This window comes from Rhincodon typus, chromosome 35, assembly GCF_021869965.1.
Source record: "Rhincodon typus isolate 14 chromosome 35, sRhiTyp1.1, whole genome shotgun sequence".
In the NCBI taxonomy this organism is placed as follows: domain Eukaryota; kingdom Metazoa; phylum Chordata; class Chondrichthyes; order Orectolobiformes; family Rhincodontidae; genus Rhincodon; species Rhincodon typus.
Window position 1 is genome coordinate 8080020 of NC_063366.1, and position 25129 is coordinate 8105148.

The window sequence follows — 25129 nt, forward strand, 5'->3', positions numbered from 1 at the left end:
CTGAAACCAGCCATTCACAGCAATTTGCAGGCTGGAAGCAGACAGGCAGAGTGATACGCAGACTGGAACTAGACAGAACAACACACAGATCGGAAACAGACTGCAGAATATGCAGAAAGGAACAAAACAGGCAAAACAATACACAGACTTGAAACAGACAGACTGAACAGTTCACAGACTTAAACCAGAGAGAATAATACATAGACAGACCCATACACATGGAGCAATACACAGACTGCAAAAAGACATACAGACAATATGCAGGCAGAAACAAGATTCATGGAACAATACATAGACTGGAATCAGACACTAACAGCAATATATAGACTGGAAATGGATAGACAGAACAAGACACAGATTGGAAACAAATACACAGAATAAGACACACAGAACAATAAATAGACTTTAACTTGATAGACAGAACAGTGCACAGACTGGAATCAGACACACAGTATACACAAGCTGGAACCTAACACATAGTACAAAACACAGACCAGAATGAGACAGAGGTAACAATGTGCAGACTAGAACCCAGCAGAACACTGACTGGAACCAAACACATAGAACAATACAGACTAGAATGAGACATAGAGAACAATATGCAAACTGTAACCAAATAGAATAATGCACAGACTAGAGTCAGAGAGAACAATACACCGACTGGGCCCACACATAGATGCAGCAATACATAGTGTGGAACCAGACACACGTAACAGCATAGACTGGAAGCAGACACACAAAATAGTAAACAGACAAAACAATACACATACAGCAACCAGAAACACAGAGAACAATACAGAGACTGATTCATTAATACTGAACAATAAAGAGACTGGAAGCAGACATACAGAACACTTCACAGACAGGAACCAGACAGAACAATATAAAGACAGTAACCAGGCACAGAATGTAATACAGGCAGGACCCAGACACACAGAGCAATAATCCAATTATAACTGGACAGAACAAGGCAGAGACTGGAACCACAGAATAATACACAGACTGAAACCAGACACACAATAGCATACAGACGTGAACCAGACACAAAAACAATACACAGCATGCAAAAAAACAAACATACAATAGGCAGATTGTAAAAAGACTCACAGAACAATACACAGACTGGATCCAGATGCTCACACAGCATTACACAGAGAATGAGAGAGAGAGATCAATACACAGACAGGTACCAGAAACTCAGAGCAATACACAAACTGAACACAGGCGTACAGGAGAATACATAGACTTGAACCAGACACACAGAACAGTGTAAAGACTGAAAGCACAGACACAGACTAATACACAGACAGGAACCAGACAAAGACTGAAACCACACGGAACAATACAAGAACCCAACAGAACATTGACCGGAATCAGACACATAAAGCAATACAGGCTAGAATGAAATACAGAGGACAATACACAGATTGGGCCCACACACAGAGCAATACACAGACTGGACCCACACACAGACACAGCAATACATAGACTAGACCCACACACAGACAGAGCAACGCAGAGATTGGACCAACACAGAGTATATACAGACTGGACCCCCACACAGACAGAGCAACACACAGACTGGACCCCCACATATGGAACAACACAGTCTGCAAAAATACATTCAGACAGTATGCAGATTGGAACAAAACCCAAAAAAAAATACACAGACTGAAACTAGACATTCACAGCAATGTACAGGCTGGATTCAGGCAGACAGAATAATACTCGGACTAGAACCAGACAGAACAATGCACCGACTGGAAACAGACTGCAGCATACACAGGCAGGAACAAGACAGACAAAATAATACACAGACTAGAACCAAACATACTAATGAATGTACAGGCTGCAACCAGACACATAGAATAATGCAAAGACAGTAATCAGACACAAAGAATAATCCAGACAGGACCCAGAACAACACACAGACTAGACAAATTAGACACTGAACAATACACAGACTAGAATGAAACAGAGAAAACAATACACAGATTGGTACCAGACACACAGAGACAATACACAGACAGGAACCAGAAATGCAGAGCAACACACAAACTGCAAATGGACACACACAGCCTAGATCCACATACACAGAACAAAAAGACACGACCCTGACACACAGAACCATGTGCAGACTGGAACCAGACACACGGAACAATACAGAGACAGGAACAATACAAACAGAGCAATACGTAGGCTGAAACAAACAGAACTAGCAATATACAGACTGGAACACCACACAGAACAATGAGCAGACTTGAACCTGACAAACAGAGAAATACAAGACTGGATCTAGACACACTGAATAACACGCAGACTGGAACGAGACACAGAGAACAATACACAGACTGGATCCAGACAGATAACAGTATGCTGATTGGAACCAGACACACAGAATAGTAGACAGACTGAAACCAGACAGAATAGTATATAAACATATAAACAAGCCAACACATACAAATATAATACATAACTGGAGATCAGCCTGAAATACAAGAGCGGAGTAAACCACAGATATAGATGGACAGAAGGACAAAAGTGACATTGAACAAACGCATGTTGATGGATAGAAGAACAAAAGTGACATTGGAACAAATGCAAGATACATTGCACAACACATACACAGCAAGACACAAAATAGATGTGACATAAACACACAAAACAAACAATACAACCCATACAGACATACCAAGGTATACAGAAAAATATACATACATAGAAATGTCTGAAAAGGCACAAATTAATACAAAGAAACATACTGATTCATGCGCACATGCACATATGCCAGTATCCAGGTCAACAGATAGACTGGCACACACACAAAGCAAATTGCTAACATTAGAACACATACAGGACAATGAGTAGACTGAGTAACAAACTTAAATAGAAATGGACTCACATGGACATCAGAATTGAACACAGACATGTATAGGCTGACATATCATAGAATCATAGAATTCTTACAGTGCAGAAAGAGGCCATTCAGCCGATCAGGTCTTCACAGACCCTCCAAAGTGCATTCCACCCAGACCCTCATCCTAGCCCCAAAGCTCCACATTTCCCGTGGCTAGTCCACCTAGCCTGCACATCCCTGGACATAATAAGCAATTTAGCATGGCCAAACCACCTAACTTGCACATCTTTGGACTGTGGGAGGAAACCAAAGTCCCCAGCAGAAACCCACACAGACATGTGGAGAACATGCAAATTCCACACAGGCAGTCACCCAAGACTGCAACTGAGCCTGGATCCCTGACGCTGTGAGGCAGTGGTGCCAACCACTGAGCCATCGTGCCACCCATGTTCCTTTGGGAAGTGAACAGCCATCCTTCCCTGGTCTGGTCTACATGTGCAATATGGTTGATTCCTAACTACACTTTGGGCAATAAATGTTAGCCTAGCCAGCAATGCTCATATCCCAAGACTGAATAAAATAAAAACACACTCAGAACGATATATAAGCACAGAAAATGGAAATCTCATAGAACAATTTATAGGTACAGAAACAAACTAACAAACAGATAAAAGAAGCAAAGTGACATAAAGGTATGCACAAAGAATAACATATAAATAAAGGAACAGACAGACACATAGAGAAAAAGACACAGTCAGAAAAAAGTATGAGATAGACACATAAATGCAGAACACTACACAGACTGAGTCTCATATATACAAACTCACATACACTGCAAATAATCCACCATCATAGACAGATACAGACAGGCCTAAGCAACATACCGACAAAGCAAAATGCTTACACACAAACACAAGGAGCAAAGAATAGGCCAAAGAAAAGATTGACACACAGAACAATGCACAGACAGTGAAATAGGCCAAGACAGCTACAAGACAACATACAGGCAGTGCAAACACTGACACACACACGGAACAATGCAGAGACAGTGAAATGGGCCAACACACCTACAAGACAATGTACAAATAGAGCAAAGACTGACACAGAACAAGCACAGACAGTAAAACAGGCCAACACACCTCCAGGGCAATGTATAGACAGTGCAAAGACTGACACACATACAGGACAATGCACAGACAGTTAAACAGACTGATGCACACACAGAACAGTGCAGTGTTAGAGACCCTGATTTTCCTTCCCGCATGCAGTGCACAATTGAGAAATTCTGGCTCTGCGATACTGACCTTTGATCCAGTCAGATAGGATGGAATAGAAGGTACTTTCTAAGAAGTTTTGGTGAATTTCTACACTGCACCACTTAGATGGTACACACTTCTGTTACTATGCATTGGAGATTGAGGGAGTGGTTGTTTGTGGATGTGGTGCTGGTCAAGTGGACTGCTTTGTCCTGGATAGTGACAAGCTCCTTGATTGTTGTCGGAGCTGCATCCATTCAGGCAATGGGGAGTATTCCATCCTGACTTGTGCCTTGTAATTCCTAACCTTAGACCTACTCTAGTAGCCAAAATATTTACCATCACCACCCCCACAGGATGTTGATAGTGGTGATTCAAAAATAGAGTTAGGAATCAGACCATTGGATGTTAGGCAGTTCTGTCTTGTTGGAGAGCGTCATAGCCTGACACTTATGCGGCACAAATGTTACACAGAACCATTCAGCCCAAGCCTGGATATTGCTCAGATCTTGTTGCATTTGAACATGGACTGCTTCAGTATCTGAGGAGTCACAAATGGTGCTGAACAACATGTAATCATTGGCAAACATCCCCACTTCTGACCCTATGATGGAGGGAAGAACATTGATATATTGGCTGATGCTGGTTGGGCCTAGGACACAACCCTGAGGAACTCCTGCAGAGATATCTTGGAGCTGACATGACTGACATCCAACAACCGCAACCATCTTTCTATGTGCAAAGCATGATTCCAACCAGAGGAGAGTTTACCCCTGATACCCATTGATTACATATTTGCTAGGGCTCCTTGATGCCACACTTGGTCAAATGCAACTTTGATGTCAAGGGCTATCATTCTCATCACACCTCTAGAATTCAGCTCTTTTGTCCATGTTTGAACCAAGGCTGTAATGAGGTCCAGAGCTGACTGGCCCTAGCAAAACCTAAACTGGATGTTACTGAGCAGGTTATTACTGAGCAGGTGCTACCTCGATACCACTGTTAATGACACTTTCCACCATCACTTTACCGATGATCGAGAGACTGATGGGACAGTAATTGACCGGGTTGGGTTGTCCTGCTCTCTAGATACAGGACATACCTGGGCAATTTTCCACATTGTCAGGTAGATGCCAGTATTGTAACTGTACTGGAAGAGCTTGACTAGGGGAGCAGCAAGTTCTGGAAGACAAGTCTTCAGTATTATTGCTGGAATGTTTTCAGAGCCCATATCCTTTACAGTATCCAGTGCCTCTATCCATTTCTTGATATCACATGGAATGAGTTGAATTGGCTAAAGACTGGTATCAGTGATGCTGGGGACCACTGGAGGAGGCCAAGATGGATCATCCACTCAGCACTTCTGGCTGAAGTTTCAATCACTCATTCATGTTTACAGCTCAGAAGTAGGGCATTTGGTCCATCATGTCCATGTCAGTCAACAATGTTCAGATGACAGGAATCCCATTTTGCAGTTTTTGTTCCATAGCCCTGGAAGCTATAGCAAACACCTGAATACTGCTTCAATATTACAAGAGTTGCTGATTTAACTTCTCCAAAACAAACAGAGAGAATAGTGGAGAAACTGGTGAAAAAAATGCTTCTCAACTCTCCTCTTAGCCTTCTACCTCTTTGTTGTGAATGCTTCACTCTTACCTTTTGCACGTGTGCTATACTCTTCCATCATTGAGGATGGGAATTTTTTTGGAGCCTCTTCCTCCAGTGGTTGTTTAATTGTCCACCACCATTCTGGAATGGATGTAGCAGGACTGCAAAGCTTAGATTTAATCTGTTGGCTGTGGATCGTACAGCTCTGTCTATCACTTGCTGTTTATGCCATTTGGCACGCAAGTAGTCCTGTTTGGAGCTTCACCAGGTTGACACCTGATTTTCAGGTATGCCTGGTTTTGCTCCTGGCACGCCGTCCTTCAGTTTCCATTGATCCCCTGGCTTGTTGGTAATGGTTGAGTGGGGGATATGCCGGGCCATGAGGTTACAGATTGTGTCAGAGCACAATTCTGCTGCTGTTGATGACCCAAAGTGCCTCAGATAAGTCCTGTCTTGAGCTCCTAGATCTGTTTGAAGTTTGTCCCATTTAGCACTGTGATAGTGTCACATAATAGGTGTTCTCAATGAGAAATCAAGACTTGTCTCCACAAAGCAACACAGTATGGAACTGGGGGATCAGTCAGGCAGCATCAGAGGAGCAGGAAAGTTGACTTTTCAGGTCGAGACCCTTCTTCAGAAATGGTGAGGGGGAAGGGAGCTGGGAAATAAATAGAGAGAGGAGGGTTGGGGCTGGGGAAGGGTACGTGGGTTGGTGACAGGTGAATGCAGGTAGGGATTGGTCAGTGGGATGAGTGGGGCGGATAGGTGGGAGAGAAGATGGACAGGTTGGGTCACGTCAAGGAGGCAGGAGGGAGGATGGGTGGGGCTGAGGAAAGGTAGTTGGGGTGGTGATAGGTTGCATGCAGATAGTGGGTGGTGGGGATTGGACGGTGGGAAGGGTAGGGTGGATAAGTGGGGAAGAAGATGGATAGGTTGTGTCAGGTCAAGAAGACGGGAATGAAAGGGATGTTTGGATGTGGGATGAGACCAGGGGTGGGGAGATTTTAAAACTGGTGAATTTTATGTTAAGGCCATTGGGCTGTAGGTTCCCGAGGCAGAATATGAGGTGTTGCTTCTCCAGTGGTGTCATTGTAGCACTGGAGGAGGCCCAGGATGGACATGTCACCCAGGGAGTGGGAGGAGGAGTTCAGTTGGTTGGCAACTGGAAAGTGTTGTCATTTGTCGTGTACAGAGTGCAGAGGGTCCATGAAATAGTCCCTGACACTGCGTTTGGTCTCACCGATGCAGAGGAGGCCACATCAGGAGCAATGGATACAGTAAGACCATAAAACCATAAGACATAGGAGCAGAAATTAGGGCATTCGGCCCATTGAGTCTGCTCCGCCATTCAATCATGGCTGATAAGTTCCTCAACCCCATTCGCACGCTTTCTCCCTGTAACCCTTGATCCCCTTGATAATCAAGAACCTATCTATCTCAGTCTTAAATGTACTCAATGACCTGGCCTCCACAGCCTTCTGTGGCAGTGAATTCCATAGATTCACCACTCTCTGGCTGAATAAGTTTCTCCAGTAGACCAAGTTGGAGAATGTACAGGTGAACACCTGTCTGATATGAAAGATTTGCTTTGGGCCTTGGACGGAGGTGAGGGGTGAGGTGTAGGGGTAGGTGTAGCACTTCCTGCGGTTGCAGGGAAAGGCACCAGATGTGGTGGGGTTAGTGGGGAGTGTGGAGCGGACGAGGGAGTCATGGAGTGAGCGCTCCCTACGAAAGTTAGATGGGATGAGGAGGGAAATATCTCTTTGGTTGTGAGGTCAGATTGTAGGTGGCAGAAGTGGTGGGAAGTTCCGGTCCTTGAAATAGGATGACATCTGGAATGTCCAGGAATAGAATACTCCATCTTGGGAGCAGATGTGGCGGAGGTGGAGGAATTGGGAGTAAGGGATCGCATTCTTGCAGGAATGTGGGTGTAGTCCACATAGTTATGATAGTCAGTGGGCTTGAAATAGATGTCGGTGTTGAGGCGGTTACCAGCAATGGAGACAGAGAGGTCCAGGAATGGGAGGGTGGTATCAGAGATGGTACAGTTGAATTTGAGGTTGGGATGAAAGGTGTTAGCAAAGTTGGTGAACTGTTAAAGCTCCTCATGAGAGCACGAGGCAGCGCCAATACAGTCATCAATGTAACGGAGGAAGAGGTGGGGGATGGTGCCAGTGTAAAAGCAGAAATGGGACTGTTCCACATATCCTATGAAGAGGCATAGCTCAAGAAATGTCAAAACTGTCAAAGAACTGTCAAACTGGCTTACCATATGCCTGAGGATTCCCACATTAGAATGGTGCTGCCTGACTGATTTCACAAGGATCCATTAGCAAGGGGAGTGCCATCAGTTCAATTGGCGGCTCCACATTATGTTGGAAACTTGACTTGGGACTGAGAATTCCAAGCTTCTTGCAATGGCATGACATCATTAGCTTCTGCAAGGTTGATTGACAGGATGGAATTTAAAGATAGTTAATTTTGTTTTTATGAATGAGAGGACATTTCACAATAGCGTGAAGTTCAAGAGAACATATAGCACTTCATTGCTAGAAGTTTGCCATTTCTCCCCTGTCCTTGTTTCTTGATGTTGGTACATAATAGATACCAGATCACATAGGTGAAAAGGAACAGGGAGCTAGGTGGTGGGAATGGGTTGACATTAACTTGGCATCCAGGATATAAGGGAACATGGGGCAGGTGGGTTGCAGGTTATAGAAAGCCTGGAAATATGAGACACCATTTTGGGGAAGGGTTTTGGCCCAAAATGTTGACTTTCCTGCTCCTCAGATGCTGTCTGACCTGCTGTGCTTTTCCGGCTTCACATCTATTGACTCTGGCTTCCAATACCTACAGTCCTTACTGTGTCGAAGGGTTATGAGAGGCCATAGGGTAAGGAGATCAACAGGAAGTTGGGATGGCATGGGTAGGGCTGGGAACTGGGCAGGAGAGACAGACTGAGAAATGAGAGTTGGAGGAAGGCTTTTGTTCTTTTTTTAATTAAACTGCAGCACATTGTGGGAGCACGGAGGCAGGTCATGTCCACAGCTACACTCAGTTTCATTCTGCCCCATCCCTGTAGTGGCATTCTCCAAAATAAATCTTCCAGCAAAGCCCAACATCTAGGGCATGGAAACAAACAAGCAAGGACATAGAGCCATACACAGACACTCAAACAAACAGACATAGCCACAGACAGATACACAGCCACAGAAACAGACAGGCACAGACACATACATAGCCACTGAATAAAAACAGACACAGAAACAGACACGTACACAGATACACAGAAACAAACAGACACATTCATGGAAAAATGCACAGAAACTAACAGAGACAGAGAGAATGCCCAGACACAAACACAAGTACATAACACAGATACACAAACAAATAGACAAACACATAGACAGATACAGAGACACACACACGGATACACATTCACTGAAGCAAACGCACACATGCACATACTTGGTTACACAAAAAGAGATACACATAGAGAGTTACACAAACACACAAATTGCTGGAAAAGCTCAACAGATCTGGCAGCATCTGTGGAGAGAAATCAGAGTTAACATTTTGGTTCCAGTGACCCCTCCTCAGTACCCATATGGAGAATCACAGACATAAAATAGATATTCAGAGATACAAACAGAAACACAGAGAAATACACAATTATTGGAACAAAATGACATACACATAGGGATATATATAGACAAAAACCAAACAGACACATGCATGGAGAGATGATTAGACACAGAAAAAAAGTTACACACATAGCAATACACTGACTCAGAAACAACAGACACAGAAACAAACATACACAGATAAACATTCAGACACAGAAACAAACTGACACACACGTGGACAGATATGCAGAGAAACAATCAGACAGACATATAGACCAATACACAGAAACAGAAACAAAAACACACAGATACACAGTTACACAAAAAACAGATGCACACATACATAAACAGAGACACGGATGTATTGATATCGACAAATACAGACGTACAGAGAAACAAATAGAAATAGAGAGAGAAACAGAGATACACAGATACGGAAACAAAATGACACACACAAATAGATATGCAGACACACACACACTGAAATCCACAGACAGCTACAAACAGAAATATACACTGAAATCCACAAACAGCTATGAACAGACAAACACACATTGAAATACACAAGCACAGACACAAAACAGACACACACACTGAAATCCACAGACACACATACAAACATGCACACACAAGATGATACACAGAAATAGAAACTAATAGACATACAGAAAGAGAGACACACACAAACAGACACACTCATAAACAGATACACAGTCGCAGAATAAAACCAAAAAGCACATAGAGAGATGGGCAAAATGCAAATACAAATAAAAATAGATATACAGAAACAGATAAACATATGGACAGATTCACAAATAGAAAAATAGTCACACACAGACAGATATACAGGCACTTAAAAATACATACAACCAACAGAGTTGGAAACATAATGACCCATAAATGGAGATACACAGGCACAGAACCAAACAGATACATATGTAGATATATGTCCAGGAAACAGAAACAGACGGACACACAAACAGATACACAGAAACAAAAAGACACACGCAACAAAGATTCACAAAGACAGAAACAGACAGATACACAGACACAGAAACAAATGCATACACAGATAAACAAATACATATACAGAACAAGATACGCCATGGACAGATATACGGGCATAAAAACAAGCAAGTGCACATGGAGAAATACAGAGACACAGATTCGAGCAGGCACAACATAGGGAGAAATAGTGACACAGAAACAAACAAAGACAGACACAGAGTTACACCAATACAGAAACAGACACACATGCACACAGATACACAGAAACACAAACAAACAGATACATTTGTGCAACAATACACAGATACAGCATCAAAAAAATACACACACACAGAAACAGACACACAGAGTGGTACCAACACTAAAACAAGACACACAAGTAGAGAGGTACAAAAACACTGATGCACAAGACAGACGCAAATAGTCACAGTCACACACACACACAACACACACACAACACACACACACACACACACACACACACACACACACACACACAGAGAGAGAGAGAGAGATAGGCAGAAACAACCAACCACAAAAACAATCAACCACAAACAGAGAGATACACAGACACAGAAATAAACAGACACGGAGAGGTACAAAGACAAAGAAACTAGCAATCAAACACAGAAAGATACAGTACAGTCACAGAGACAAACAGACACACAGAGACAGATAAACAGACACAGAAACTTGAAAAGATACAAAGTCATGAAAGCAAACTGATAAAAACGAATAGGTAGAGACACAGAATGAAACAGGCACACACACACAGACACAAAGATGAACAGACACAGACAGAGACAATTACACGGACACTGAAAGAAACAGACACACACAGAAAGATACAAAGACACAGAATGAAATAGACACACCGAGTGATACACAGACACAGTAACAAACAGACACACAGAGATACCCAGGCACAGATAAAAACACTCATATTGAGACATATAACACACATACAGAAACATAGAGACACATACACATAAAGATACACAAACAGAGGAAAACAGATATTCACAGAGATACAAAAACACAGAAAGACACACACACACAGATACAGAGACACAGAAACAAAAAGACAGACATTAATAGACATATAGACATGGAAAGGGACAAACAAACACACAGATATGTAGATACAGAAACAATCATGCACACAGGTACACAGTCACAAAAATATACACAGAGAGGGATACAAAGAAACAGAATGAAAAATATACACATATAGAGAGATACACAGACACTGAGACAGACACACAATGCTAGAGATGCAAACAGACACAACCAAGAAGACAGACATAGAGAAATACAGTCACAGAAAGAAATATACATGTACTCATTGAGAGAGATAGAAAGTCACAAAAACAAACAAGATAAACACAGACACAGAAAGAGACATGCAGACACTGAACAAACAGAGACCACAGAGAGATACAATGACACAGAAACCCACACAGAGACAGCCAGAGATAAAAAGGCAGAAACTTACACAGCAATACAGAGGCATAGAAAGAATCAATCACACATGTAGAAAGATACAGAGACATAGTGACAAACAGGCAGTGACAGATACACCATTGCAGTAAAAAAAAATATGCACATTAGAAAGATACTCAGAGTGACACACAGATGCACATATTCAAATACATGCACAAAGAAACTGACAGGCACAGATAGCCAGAAACAAACCGACTCACACGTGGAGAGATATACAAATACATGTCAAGAGAGATACACAGACACAGTCTGAGAAAACACATGCAGAGAGTTACACGGAGAAAGAGACAGGTCCACATTTAGAAATAGACAAACAAGTAGAGAACTACGTTGAGTTGTTTTATTGCATATATTCAAGACTAGATGGGCAGAATAGCTTTCAGGTACTTACATGACATCACAACATTCTGACATCTGGTGTAAAGTTATCCACTTTGCCTTCAGTAACTGTGTCAACGCAATGTAATCAGTGATGTGTCAGTCAGTCAGTTATATGTATACAATAACTTCAGAAAGCATTGTTCGCAGCAATCTTCAGCCAGAAGTGCTGAGTAGACGATTCATCTCAGCCTCCTCCAGTGGTCCTCAGCATCACAGATGCCAGTCTTCAGCCAGTTCGATTCAGCTCTACATGATTTCAAAACACTGTTGGAGACTGAATACTGCAAAGGCTGTGGGTCCTGACATTCCAGCAATAGTACTGAAGACTTGTGCTCCAGAACTTGCTGCTCCCCTAGCCAAGCTGTTCTGGTATAGTTACCACACTGGCATTGACACAACAATGTGGAAACTGCCCAGGTATGCCCTGTATTCAAAAAGCAGGACAAATCTAACCCAGCCAATCAGTAAAGTGATGAAAGGTGTCATCAACAGTGTTATCAAGCAGCACCTGCTCAGCAATAATGTGCTCAGTGATGCCCAGTTTGGGTTCTGTCAGGGCCACTCAGCTCCTGACCTCATTATAGTTTTGGTTCAAACATGGACGAGAGAGCTGAATTTTATAAATGAGTAGAAAGTGACAGCCCTTGATATCAAAGTCACATTTAACAGACTGTGGCATCAAGGAGCAACAGCAAAACTGAAATCAATGGGTATCAGGGAACAAACTCCACTGGTTGGAGTCATACTTGGCACATAGGAAGATGGTTGTTGTTATTGGAAGTCAGTCATTTTTCACTCCAGGACATCTTGACAGGAGTTCCTCAGAGTAGTGTCCTTGGCACAACTATCTTCAGATGCTTCGTCAGTGTCCTTCCCTCCATCTCAAGGTCAGAAATAGGGATGTTCACTAATGATTGCACGATATTCAACACCATTCGCGATTCCTCAGACGTAGTCCATGTTCAAATGCGACAAGTTCTGGACAATATCAGGCTTGGGCTGACAAGTGACAAGTAACATTCACACCACACAAATGCCATCTCCAATAAGAAACATTGTAACCACCATTCCTTGCAATTCAATGCTATTACCATCATTGAATGCGCCATTATCAACATCCTGGGGATATCATTGATCAGAAACTCAGCTGGACTCACCAAATAAACACAGTGGCTCCAAGAAGCAGTTCAGAGGCTAGGAATTCTGCAGTGAGTAAACTCACTGACTCGCCAAAGCCTGTCCACCACCTACAAGGCACAAGTCAGGAGTTTGATAGAATACTCCCCACTTGCCTGGATGGGTTTGGTTCCAACAACACTCAAGAAGCTTGACACCATCCAGGTCAAAGCAGCCCATTCAATTGTCACTGCATCCACAAATATCCACTCCCTCCGCCACCGACGCTCAGTGGCAGCAGTGTGTCCTATCTACAAGATGCACTGCCAGAAATTCACCTAAGATCCTCAGACAGCACCTTCCAAACTCACGATCACTTCCATCTTGAAGGACAGTAATAGCAGATACGTAGGAACACCACCACTTGCAAGTTCCCCTCCAAGTCACTCATCACCCTGACTTGGAAATATATCGCCATTCCTTCACTGTTGCTGGGTCAAAATCCTGGAACTCCCTCCCGAAGGGCATTGTGGGTCTATGTATAGTACATGGACTGCAGCAGTTCAAGAAGACAGTTGACCAACTCCTGCTCAAGGGGTAACTAGGGTCAGGAAATAAATGCTGGCCCTGCCAGCAATGGCCAGGTCCCACAAGCGAATAAAAAAATGGTCCAGACTGTGTATTATTCTGTGATATTATCATAATGTAAATACTTAGTATCATTAATAAAGGACACAACATCCAGCTGAACAAGAATCCACTCTTCATGGTATACACCAACAGAAATGACAACACCTTAGACTGTTGTCATACTGATGGTGATGTTTAACCCAAGAGACATGACATGATGGCAGCAAGGGAGTGCTAAAAATAAATGATCATCAATCCTAAATACATTGTGTGAAAAATCAAAAACACCTTTATTGCAAGGGGTGTTGACACATAAACCACCATAAGACTATACGAAATAGCAACAGGAGTAGTCCATTCACCCCCTTGAGCCTGCTCCACCATTCAATAGGATAATGGCTGATCTCCACCATTCAATAGGATAATGGCTGATCTGAAATTTCTCATGTCCACTTTCCTGCCCTTTCTGCGTAACCCTCAAACTCTACTGATCAAGAATCTATCTATCTCAACCTTAAATATACACAAGGACTCTGTCCCCACAGCTCTCTGTAGCAAGGATTTTCCAAAGACTCTCAACCCTCTGAGGGAAGAAATTCCTCCTCATCTCAGTCTTAAATTGGTGCCCTTTATGCTGAAACTATTCCCTCTGGTCCTAGACTCTCCCATGAAGGGAAGGCAAAGCATCAGTGTTTACAATTTTCACACAAACAACAAGTGCTCATGGAAAGACACTGCGCCATTGTGTCCAGATCATATGACATTGAGATGAACAATGGTCAGGTCCTGTAGTGAAACAGGCAACACTGTATATACTATCAAGCACCTGTCACACAGGATGACAACACAGATCCTGAAGGTATCGTGCCAGACAACAGCCACATGCCTATGACAAATGATACACAGCCATGGGCAACCACAGACAGAACATCTCAGAGTAAGACTTCACAGCCAAGTCAGTTTCTGAACAGCTTTGAGCCTTTTATCTCAGGAAAGATGTACGGGCAATCTAGAGAAGGTTCACTAGACTAATACCAGGTATGGAGGGACTGACTTATGAATAGAGGTTGAGGATACTGGGCCTATATTCATTGGAATTTGGAAGAATGAGAGGTGACCTTAATGAAACATACAACATTCTCAGAGGACTTGACATCGAGTACAGGAGTTGGCAGGTCATGTTGCAACTGTACAGGACATTGGTTAAGCTACTTTTGGAATACTGTGTTCAATTCTGGTCTCCCTGCTACAGGAGGGATGTTGTGAAACTTGAAAGGGTTCAGAAAAGATTTACAAGGATGTTTCCAGGGTTGGAAGGTTTGAGCTATTGGGGGATGCTGAATAGGCTGGGGCTATTTTCCCTGGAGCATCGAAGGCTGAGGAGTGACCTTGTAGAAGTTTATAAAATCATAAGGGGCCTGGATAGGGGAAATAGACAAGGTCTTTTCCCCAGGGTAGAGGAGTCCAAAACTAGCAGGTATAGGCTTAAGGTGACAGGGGAAAGATTCAAAAGGGACCTAACGGGCAACTTTTTCACACAGAGGGTGGCGCATGTACGGAATGAGCTGCCAGAGGAAGTGGTCGAGGCTGGTACAATTGCAACATTTAAAAGGCATCTGGATGGGTATATAAATAGGAAGGGTTTAGAGGGATATTGTCCAAATGCTGGCAAATGGAACTAGATTAATTTAGGACATCTGGTCTGCATGGACAAATTGGACCGAAGGGTCTGTTTCCATGCTGTACAGCTCTATGCCTCTATGACTGCAAGACAGGATAGGTGCAGAAATGTTGCTTCCCTTTGTGGGAGAGTTCAGAAACAAAGGGCATAAGAGGTTGCATATTTAAGTCAGAGATGAGGAGGAATTTCTTAACTCAGTAGGTGATTAATTTGTGGAATTCTTTACCACAGAGGACTACCAAGACAGAGTTATTAAGTATACTCAAAGCTGAGGCAGACAGATTTTTAATCAGTAAGGGAATAGAGGGGTGTGTGAAAAAGGCAGGAAAGTGTAGTTGAGGATTATCAGATCAGTCATGATTTTATTGAATGGTGAAGCAGACTTGAAGGGCTGAATGGCATACTTCTGCTCCATTGTCTTATGACCTTAACATATGTTAACTAATTAAGCTCTAGATGTGGTTGTGTCATATGTCGAACAAACCATTATCTAATCATTGATAGAAAATATATAACTGTGCATCCTCATCATATTATCAGAAAGGGTTTCCTTTTCTTACAGAAGGAAGTGGGGAATGTTGTCTAGCATAGACAGTCAGTGTACTCTTAAGATGGTTACATAACATATGACATTCAGTACAGAGGCACTTGCCTCACATTCAGTTATGCTATCAGAACAATGGAACTACTGTGTTTTTCAGTCAGTGAGCTTCATGTAATATATAGGAGCATCAGTACACACAGAACCTAGTGTACATCAGTGATATTAAAGGAATGCAAATAATAATTGGTGTTAATAAACTTCAAGACATCTGTCTCAACAAGAACCTAATCTTTGAGGTATATTTTAGGTAAGCTAACAAATAGGGAAGTGTTCAGAATATGCTGATCCAAGAAATCATGTTAGAACTGCACAAAACCAGAAACAGGCAAACTCAGACACATTCACAGAAGGGGACATGTACATAGAGACATACACAGACGCAGAAGGACAAAAAGACACACATTCAAAGAAGCAGTCAGTCGTGCACAGAAAAATAAATTCACAGAGAGATACACAGATATGGAAACAACAGACTTTGAGAGACATACACTCACAGACAGACCTACATACACAGAAACAAACAGACACATTCATAGACAAAATGTTAGTCAGCAGATACAGCAAATAATTCAGAAAGCTAATATTGTACCATTTCTCATGAGGGGAAATCGGATACAAAAGAAAGAAACTTATGCCTCAGTTATACAGGGCAGTGGTGAGATCGCTACCGTACTCAATACTGGTCCCTTAATTCAGTGAAAAGGTGCATGGTTTGGAAGCAGTTCAGAGCTGATTTACCAAACTAATATTTAGAATGATTGGGTTGTCTTGTGAGGAAAGGTTGGACAGACTAGGTTTGCATCTGCTGGAATTTAAAACAGTAAGAGGTGACTTCATTGAATCATAGAAGATCCTGAGCAGTCATTAAATAGTAAGTGTGGAAAGAATAGAATGCGTACGGCGTGGAATCAGGCCATTCGGCCCATCGAGTCCACACCAACCCTTGGAAGAGCATCCCATCCGGCCACCCCTGTTATGTTCCCTCTTATGGGAGACTCTAGAACTAGGGGCAGTGTGGTGACTCAGTGGTTAGCACCATTAACTCACAGCACCAGGGTCCCGGTTTGATTCCACCCTTGGGTGACTATCTGTGGGGAGTTTGCACATTCTCCCTCTGTCTGCATGGAGTTTCCTCCTGCAGTTCAAAGATGTGCATGTTAGATGCATTGCCCATGCTACATTCACCATAGTGTCCAGGGATGTGCAGTCTAGGTGGGTTAGCCATGGATTATACAGAGTTAACGGGGTTGGATCTGGGTGGGATGCTCTTCAGAGGGTTGGTATGGACTTGATGGGCTGAACAGCCTGCTTCCACACTGTAGGGATTCTATAATCTAGGGATCACACATTTAAAACAATGATTAAACATTCTTTTTCTCTTCCTGTCTGATGAGTGTTTGGAACTGTTGTCTTGAAAAGGTGGGAGAAGAAGATTCCTTGAATTGATTTAAGGCAAAGTTAGATAGATTCCTGTTAAGCAAGGGGATAAAGGGGACAGTACAGCTTCCAATCAGTTCAGCTATACATACATAGGCTCATACAGACACATGGAGAGGTACAGACATGGAAACAAAGAGGCAGACACGGAGAGAGAAACTGACAGCGAAACAGAATACACATAAATATACAGATATAGAAAACAACAGACGCACACACAGAGATACATGGTCACAGACTCAAACACATACATAGAAAAATTCAAAGATACAGAAATAAACAGCTTAAAACATATAGAAAAATAGACAGAAAATCAGAGTGAAAAACACACGCATACACACACACACACACACACGCACACACACACAGATACATATGCATGGTCATAGAAACAGAGTCATAGAGAGATACACAGAGTCAGACATACACACAGGGAAATGGCCATTCAGTTTATCATTTTGGTTTAGATTTGCTGCCTGCCCACTCTGATTTAGTGCTCTGTTCTGCACCTGGTTCCCTAAATCTCTTCAGCTTTCCACTATTTCACCATTTAAATAACACCCGGTCTGACCCTTTTGCTACAAAGTAGATGATCTCACATTTTCCAGCAATAAAATCCATCTGCCACAATTTTTCCCACTAGCTCATCTTTCCATTTCTCTTTGAAATGCAATGCCACAGTCTGCAGTACTCACTACGTCACCAATCCTCTTCCATAGGATATATGACTCCCGATTGTGATAGCTAACTCACTAAGCAGATGTAGGAGCAGACAGGCAATATAGAGAACTGCACAGACATCAGAACACAGGACGCACTAAACTTTTGAGTAAACTGGGAAAAGGCGTAATGAGAGATTGATGCAGCCAAACTCAAAGATTTATGCCTAAAATCCTGCACATACAGCAATACAGGCATATGTAGACTGTTACCCTAATGCACTTTGTATGGTATGATCTGCCTGTACAACACACAAAACAAACTTTTCACTGTACCTGGGGCATATGTGACAATAATTAATCAAATCAAATTTTAAAAATAAGCTCAGGAAACAGACAATCCAGAATGCACAAAGTTTAACATATAAGAAAATCAGACACACGTACACACACAGACACATACACATACATGCACAGATAGAGCTGCCATGGATTCAGGCACTGATGCACATATGTACCTGCACAGACTGATAGAAAGAGCCTAACTAAACAGACAACACTCCAACATAGCATATAACAACAACAAGTTAGAATTTGTATTGACTCAACATAGTAAAACCCTGAAAACACTTCACAGGAATGATTATCAAGCAAACTTTGATGAAAACTTTCTTTGATGAGCCATAAAATAAGAATTAAGGAAGTGATCGAAAGCACAAAGAGATGGGCTTTAAGGTGACTGATAGGAGAAAGCAGAAGTGGAGAGACAGAAAGGTTTAGGGAGGGAATTCCTGATCTCGGAGCCCAGGCACAGCTTTTCAAAAGGCCAGAATTAGTGGAGCACAGAGATCTCAGAGAGTCAAGGGATTGTAGGAGATTATAGAGACAGTGAGTTGAAGAGAAGGATTAGAATTGACACTATGTAGGAATGGTGAGTCTTGGACTGAGAGGGAAATGAGGCTCGGTGTGAGTTATGAGCAGCAGAGTTTGAGATGAATTTTTGCAAAAGATGGGAGAACAGGCAGGAGAAGCTTATAGTTGTCAAGCCTGGAGGTAACAAAGGCACAGATGAAGGTTTCAGTAGTAGATGCACTGAGATGAACACTGAGATGGACAATCATCCAGGAATGGGAATAGGTGGTCTTAGCAATGGAGAGGATATGGTCAGGAACCCAGCCCAATGAAAAGCAGGATATCAGTATTGTAACTGATCTGGTTCAGACACACACACACACACAAAGCAGGAGGACTGACTGACACACACACAAACCCAAAGCTCAGGGACTGACACACACACACACACAGACACACACACACAGACACACACACACACACACACACACAGACAGACACACACACACACACACATGCACAAAGCTCAGGGACTGACACACACACACACTCACACACACATGCACAAAGCTCAGGGACTGATACACACACACACACACACACACATGCACAAATCTCAGGGACTGATACACACACACACACATACACACACACACACACGCACAAAGCTCAGGGACCGATATACACAGACACACAGACAAAGCACAGAGAATGGTACATACACGCACAAAGCATATGGACTGATTCACACACACAAAGCACTGGGACTGATAAAGACACACATAGAGACACACACAAAGCAAAGGAACTCTCACATAAACACACACACACACACACACACACATAGAGACACGTGCACAAAGCACAGGAACCGATGCACACAGATAGCACATGAACTGATACACACAAACAGACACACACACACAAAGCACAGGAACTGACACACAACAGAGACACATGCACAAAGCACAGGAACTGATGCACACATGTAGCACATGAACTGATAGACACAAACAGATACACGCGCACAAAGCACAGGGACTGATTGCACACACACAAAGCACAGGAACCAACTGACACACACACAAACACACACACACACACACACACACACACACAGCACAGGGACTGATGCACACACCGACGCACACACAAAGCACAGGGACCAATACACACAAACACAGACACACAAACACACAGAGCAGTCCCATCTACTAACTTTCCATCTGAGAGATTGATGCCTCCAAAAATGGGGTAGTCCTCGGGTGCAGGCTTCCCACTGTGGTCCTCATACAGGAAGACAGGTGACCGGCCTAGCTCCACTCCCACCTGCTGCATGCCTTGCTCACTGTAGATGGACAGCAGGAAAGCCTGGTTTCCAGCCTTTGGTTTCACCAGTGCCATGATAGAGAAGTCTTCAGGGAATCGAGTGCCTCCTGGAGAAGAGAAGGGGTCATTTCATCAGTCCTGCTCAGTGACCATAGAGATAAGGAAAGGGTCAGTGAGTGACAAGAAAGGATTATTTAGTAGCCACATAGATTAGTATTTTCCTAGAGCTAAAACTTCTAATGCTAGGGGGCAGACATTTAAGGTGAGGGAAGGTGGGGCGGAAGTTCAAAGGAAATGTGAGGGGCAGGTTTCTTTACACAGAGAGTGGTAGGAGTCTGCAACACTGCCTGGATGGTGGTTTAGGCAGATAAAGTAGGGACATTTAAGGGACCTTTAGATAAGCACATGAATATGCGAGGAATGGAGTGATATGGACCAAGGGCCAGCAGAAGGGATTAGTTTAATTTGGCATCATGTTTGGCACAACACTGTGGACCAAAGGGTCCATTCCTGTGTGGTACTGTTCTATGTTCTGTGTTCTAAGGGAAGAGTCAGTCAGTAACCATAGGTACAGGAGATAATCTCGGAGTGGTTATAGGGACAAGGGCAGAATCAGTGTGTGACAGGGATGAGGGAGAGTCACTGAGTGAAGAGGGTTAAACAGAGAGAGCTCAGTGACACATGATGCTGTCAGATAACTTACTCTTAATAAAGGAAACTATGAAGATATGAGGTGTGAGTTGGCCTTGAAAAATTAGGGAGAGTTACTTAAAGGGATGACAGTGGATAGGCAATGGCAAACATTCAAGGAATGCACGGGGGAATTGCAATAACTGTTTATTACTGTCTGGCGCAAAAGCAGAATGGGTAAGAGGGCCAATCCATGGCTTACAAAGGAAATTAAAGTTAGTATCTGATCCAAGGAAGAAGCATACAGAGTGCCCAAGAAAAGTAATATGTCTGAGGAGCAAAGAAGGACCAAGGGATTGATAAGAAGGGGAAAATACTGAGTGCGAAAGTAAGCTTCCAGGGAACATAAAGACTGACACTAAGAGTTTCTATAGGTACATGAAGAGAAAGAGATTGGTGAAGACAAATGTAGGTCCCCAACAGACAGAAATAGGGCAATGTATATTAGGGGACAAAGAAATGACTGAACAACTGAATGCATACTTTGGTTCTGTCTTCACAAAAGAGGACACAAATCAGACACCAGAAATGTTGGAGAATGCAAGATTTAGTGAGAGGGGAGAATTGAGGGAGATCAATATTAGTGCAGAAATGGTGCTGGGAAAATTGATGGGATTGAAGGCGGATAAATCCCTAGGGCCAGATAATCGACATCCCAGAGTACTTAAAGAAGTGGCTCTAGAGATAGTGGTGGTCATCTTCCAGGATTCTATAGACTCTGGAACAGTCCCTGCAGATTGGAAGGTAGTTAATGTCACTCCAATATTCAAAAAGGGAGGTAGAAAGAAGACAGGGAATTGTAGACCAGGAAGCCTAACATCAGTAGTAAGGAAAATTCTCGAATCCATTATCAAGGTCTTTATAGCGGAGCATTTAGAAAGGAGTGGCAGGATCAGACAGAGTCAGCATGGATTTATGAAAGGGAAATCATGCTTGACAAATCTGTTGGAATTCTATGAAGATATAACGAGTAGAGTCGACAAAGGGAGCAAGTCGTTGTAGTTTATTTCGACTTTCAGAAAGCATTTGACAAAGACCCACATAAGAGATTATTATCCATGATTAAAGTGCATGGGATTGGAGGAAGTGTATTGGGATGGGTAGAAAACTGATTGGCAGAAAGGAAACAAAAAGTAGGAATTAATGGGTCCTTTTCAAATTGGCAGGCAGTAACTAGTGGGGTGCCACGGGGATCAGTGCTGGAATCCCAGCTATTCACAGTATATATTGATGATTTGGATGAGGAAACAAATTGTAACATCGCAAAGTTTGCAGATGATACCAAGTTGGTGGGAGGGTGAACTGTGACGAGGGTGTAGAGATTTTTCAGCATGATCAGGACAGGTTGGGTGAGAGAGCAAATCAATGGCAGATGTAGTATAATTTGGTAAATCTGAGCTTATTCACTTTGGAAGCAAAAACAAGAAGGCAGATTACTACCTAAATGACTGTAAATTGGGAGAGGGGGAGTGTGCAGGAGGACCTGGGTGTTGTTGTGCACCAGTCGCTGTAGGTAAGCATGCAGGTGCAGCATGTGGTAAAGAAGGCCAATGGCATGTTGGCCTTCATTGCGAGAGGTTTTGAGTACATGAGCAGGGATGAGTTGCTGCAGTTATACAGGACCTTGGCAAGACCACACCTGGAATATCGTGTGCAGTTTTTGTCTCCTTTTCTGAGGAAGGATGCTGTTGCTGTCTGGGAGTGCAGCAAAGGTTTACCAGGCTGATTCCAGGGATGGCGGGACTGACATATGAGGAGAGATTGACTAGGTTTGGATTATTTTCGCTGGAGTTCAGTCAAATGAGGGGGGATCTCATAGAAACGTATAAAATTCCAAAAGGGCTGGACAGGGTTGATGCAGGGAGGATGTTCCTGATGGTGGGTGTGTCCAGAACCAGGGGTCACAGTGTGAGGATTCCGGATAGACGATTTAGGACGGAGATGAGGAGACATTTCTTCACCCAAAGAGTGGTGAGTCTGTGGAATTCATTACCACAGGAAGCAGTGATGCCAAATAATTGAATGCATTCAAGAGGCGGCTAGATATAGCACTTGGAGCGAATGAGATCAAAGTTTATGGAGAGAAATCAGGATTATGGAGTTGGACGATCAGCCATGATGGTGAAGAATGGCGCTGTAGTATCGAAGGGCCAAAGGGCCTCCTCCTGCTCCTATCGTCTATGTTGCTATGTTTGTATAACCAACTTTTACAACAAATCATCTCCCACCCAACAAATCCCGACTTGACCACACGTCGCTTTCTACTTAAGCCCTTAGCATTCTGGAACAGACAAAAAGCAGCACTTGTCAGATTCAAACACCCACAGCACATGGATTCGGCATTCATGGATACAGCCCAAAGACTATCACTCTGTGAGTCTGGATGATGGGGTGAGAGGGCCATGGTCAATCACCAGTCTGCAAGTACTGGTTACTGTAGAAAAAATAGTTGCCTCCGATCATTAGTTAAAGCTTTTCCCCTTCCTCTGCACCTGCATCTTCAGACACTGCGCAAAGGTCTTCCAGTTTCCCAGCATGCTCAGTGCTATCCTCCTTACCTGGGAAGAGCTGTTTGGTGGGGGCGCTGATTTGAGCCTTTTTGGATATTCTGTAAGCCACATCTGCGCTGGAGGCAGATTTCCTTTTGGGACAGAAGCCTGTGGTCGTCCTTACTCCTTCAGGTAACCTGTTAAACTGCAACACTTGTAAAACATCTACTGGATCGGCTGTGGAGAAAACAGACAAGACAGCCAGTCAGGTGGCGTGCTCAGATGTAACAGAAGGACATCCACCATAAGGACATCAGAATCTTCCTGAACTGAGCCTCACATATCCCACGGTGATTCTCGAAATTACCTGTCAGGCCTAAAAGTTGCTGAATCTTTAACCTCATCCCTATCGAGGTATCCGTGGCCTGCTCAGTTACCTCTCCCACAGTGTCGTGGGCTAAACCTGTTGCCATCCCACCAGCTGTAAGATCGACGGTGACCGTTCCCACCCCCTGGAAGCCCAGCAAAACCTCACCAGTTCTAGACTGTTGCAAACACCCAGCACAAAAATGGATCGGAAAATCCTTTTATTTGCACTTACTATGAACTCTAATCATTAAATATGGTCAAGGACAACTGTTTGACGAACACAGGATGAATGGCCTCTTGTTGTACCACAATGATGGATGTTCAAGGGCCATCCAAATTGAGGAAGAATGTGCCACTAGATTGGAATAGTGGATGACCACTGGGAAAGGTATCTCTGGTACAAAGGGATTTAACAACTCACTGTGAGACAGTGTTTGTACATGTGGGGTTAAGCAGTTCAGACAGGAGGCTCTTCCGATACCAAACAGTTAAACAGAGCATTATCAGATTCTTGCTGTCCACTAGGGGTTAAACAGCTCACTGCCAGACTGTCTCACTGCACTAGGGGTTACACAGCTCACTGGCAGACTGTCTCACTGCATTGGGGGTTACATAGCTCACTGTCAGACTGTCTCAGTGAACGAGGGGTTAAACAGCTCACTGTCAGACTGTCTCACTGCACTGGGGGTTAAACAGCTCACTGTCAGACTGTCTCACTGCACTCGGGGTTAAACAGCTCACTGTCAGACTGTCTCAGTGTACTGGGGGTTCAATAGCTCACTGTCAGACTGTCTCACTGCACCAGGGGTTAAACAGCTCACTATCAGACTGTCTCAGTGCACTGGGGGTTACATAGCTCACTGTCAGACTGTCTCACTGCACTAGAGGTTAAACAGCTCACTGTCAGACTGTCTCAGTGCACTAGGGGTTACATAGCTCACTGTCAGATTGTCTCAGTGCACTAGGTGTTACATAGCTCACTGTCAGACTGTCTCACTGCACTAGGGGTTAAACAGCTCACTGTCAGACTGTCT

At 43.3% G+C, this 25129-nt stretch overlaps 1 protein-coding gene across 1 annotated transcript in view; it reads right to left on the reverse strand.

Moving 5' to 3' along the window:
• LOC109925352 (collagen alpha-1(XI) chain-like) overlaps window positions 1-24199 on the reverse strand; it is a 67746-nt gene extending 43547 nt beyond the window's left edge. Inside the window, exons 1-3 of the mRNA XM_048616491.1 lie at window positions 24094-24199; window positions 23796-23963; window positions 20438-20654 (exon numbers count right to left, since the gene is read on the reverse strand). Of these exons, the coding sequence (XP_048472448.1) occupies window positions 20438-20654; window positions 23796-23963; window positions 24094-24199 (491 nt within the window). The remainder of the gene's footprint in view (window positions 1-20437; window positions 20655-23795; window positions 23964-24093) is intronic.
• Between the last annotated feature and the right edge of the window lie 930 nt (window positions 24200-25129).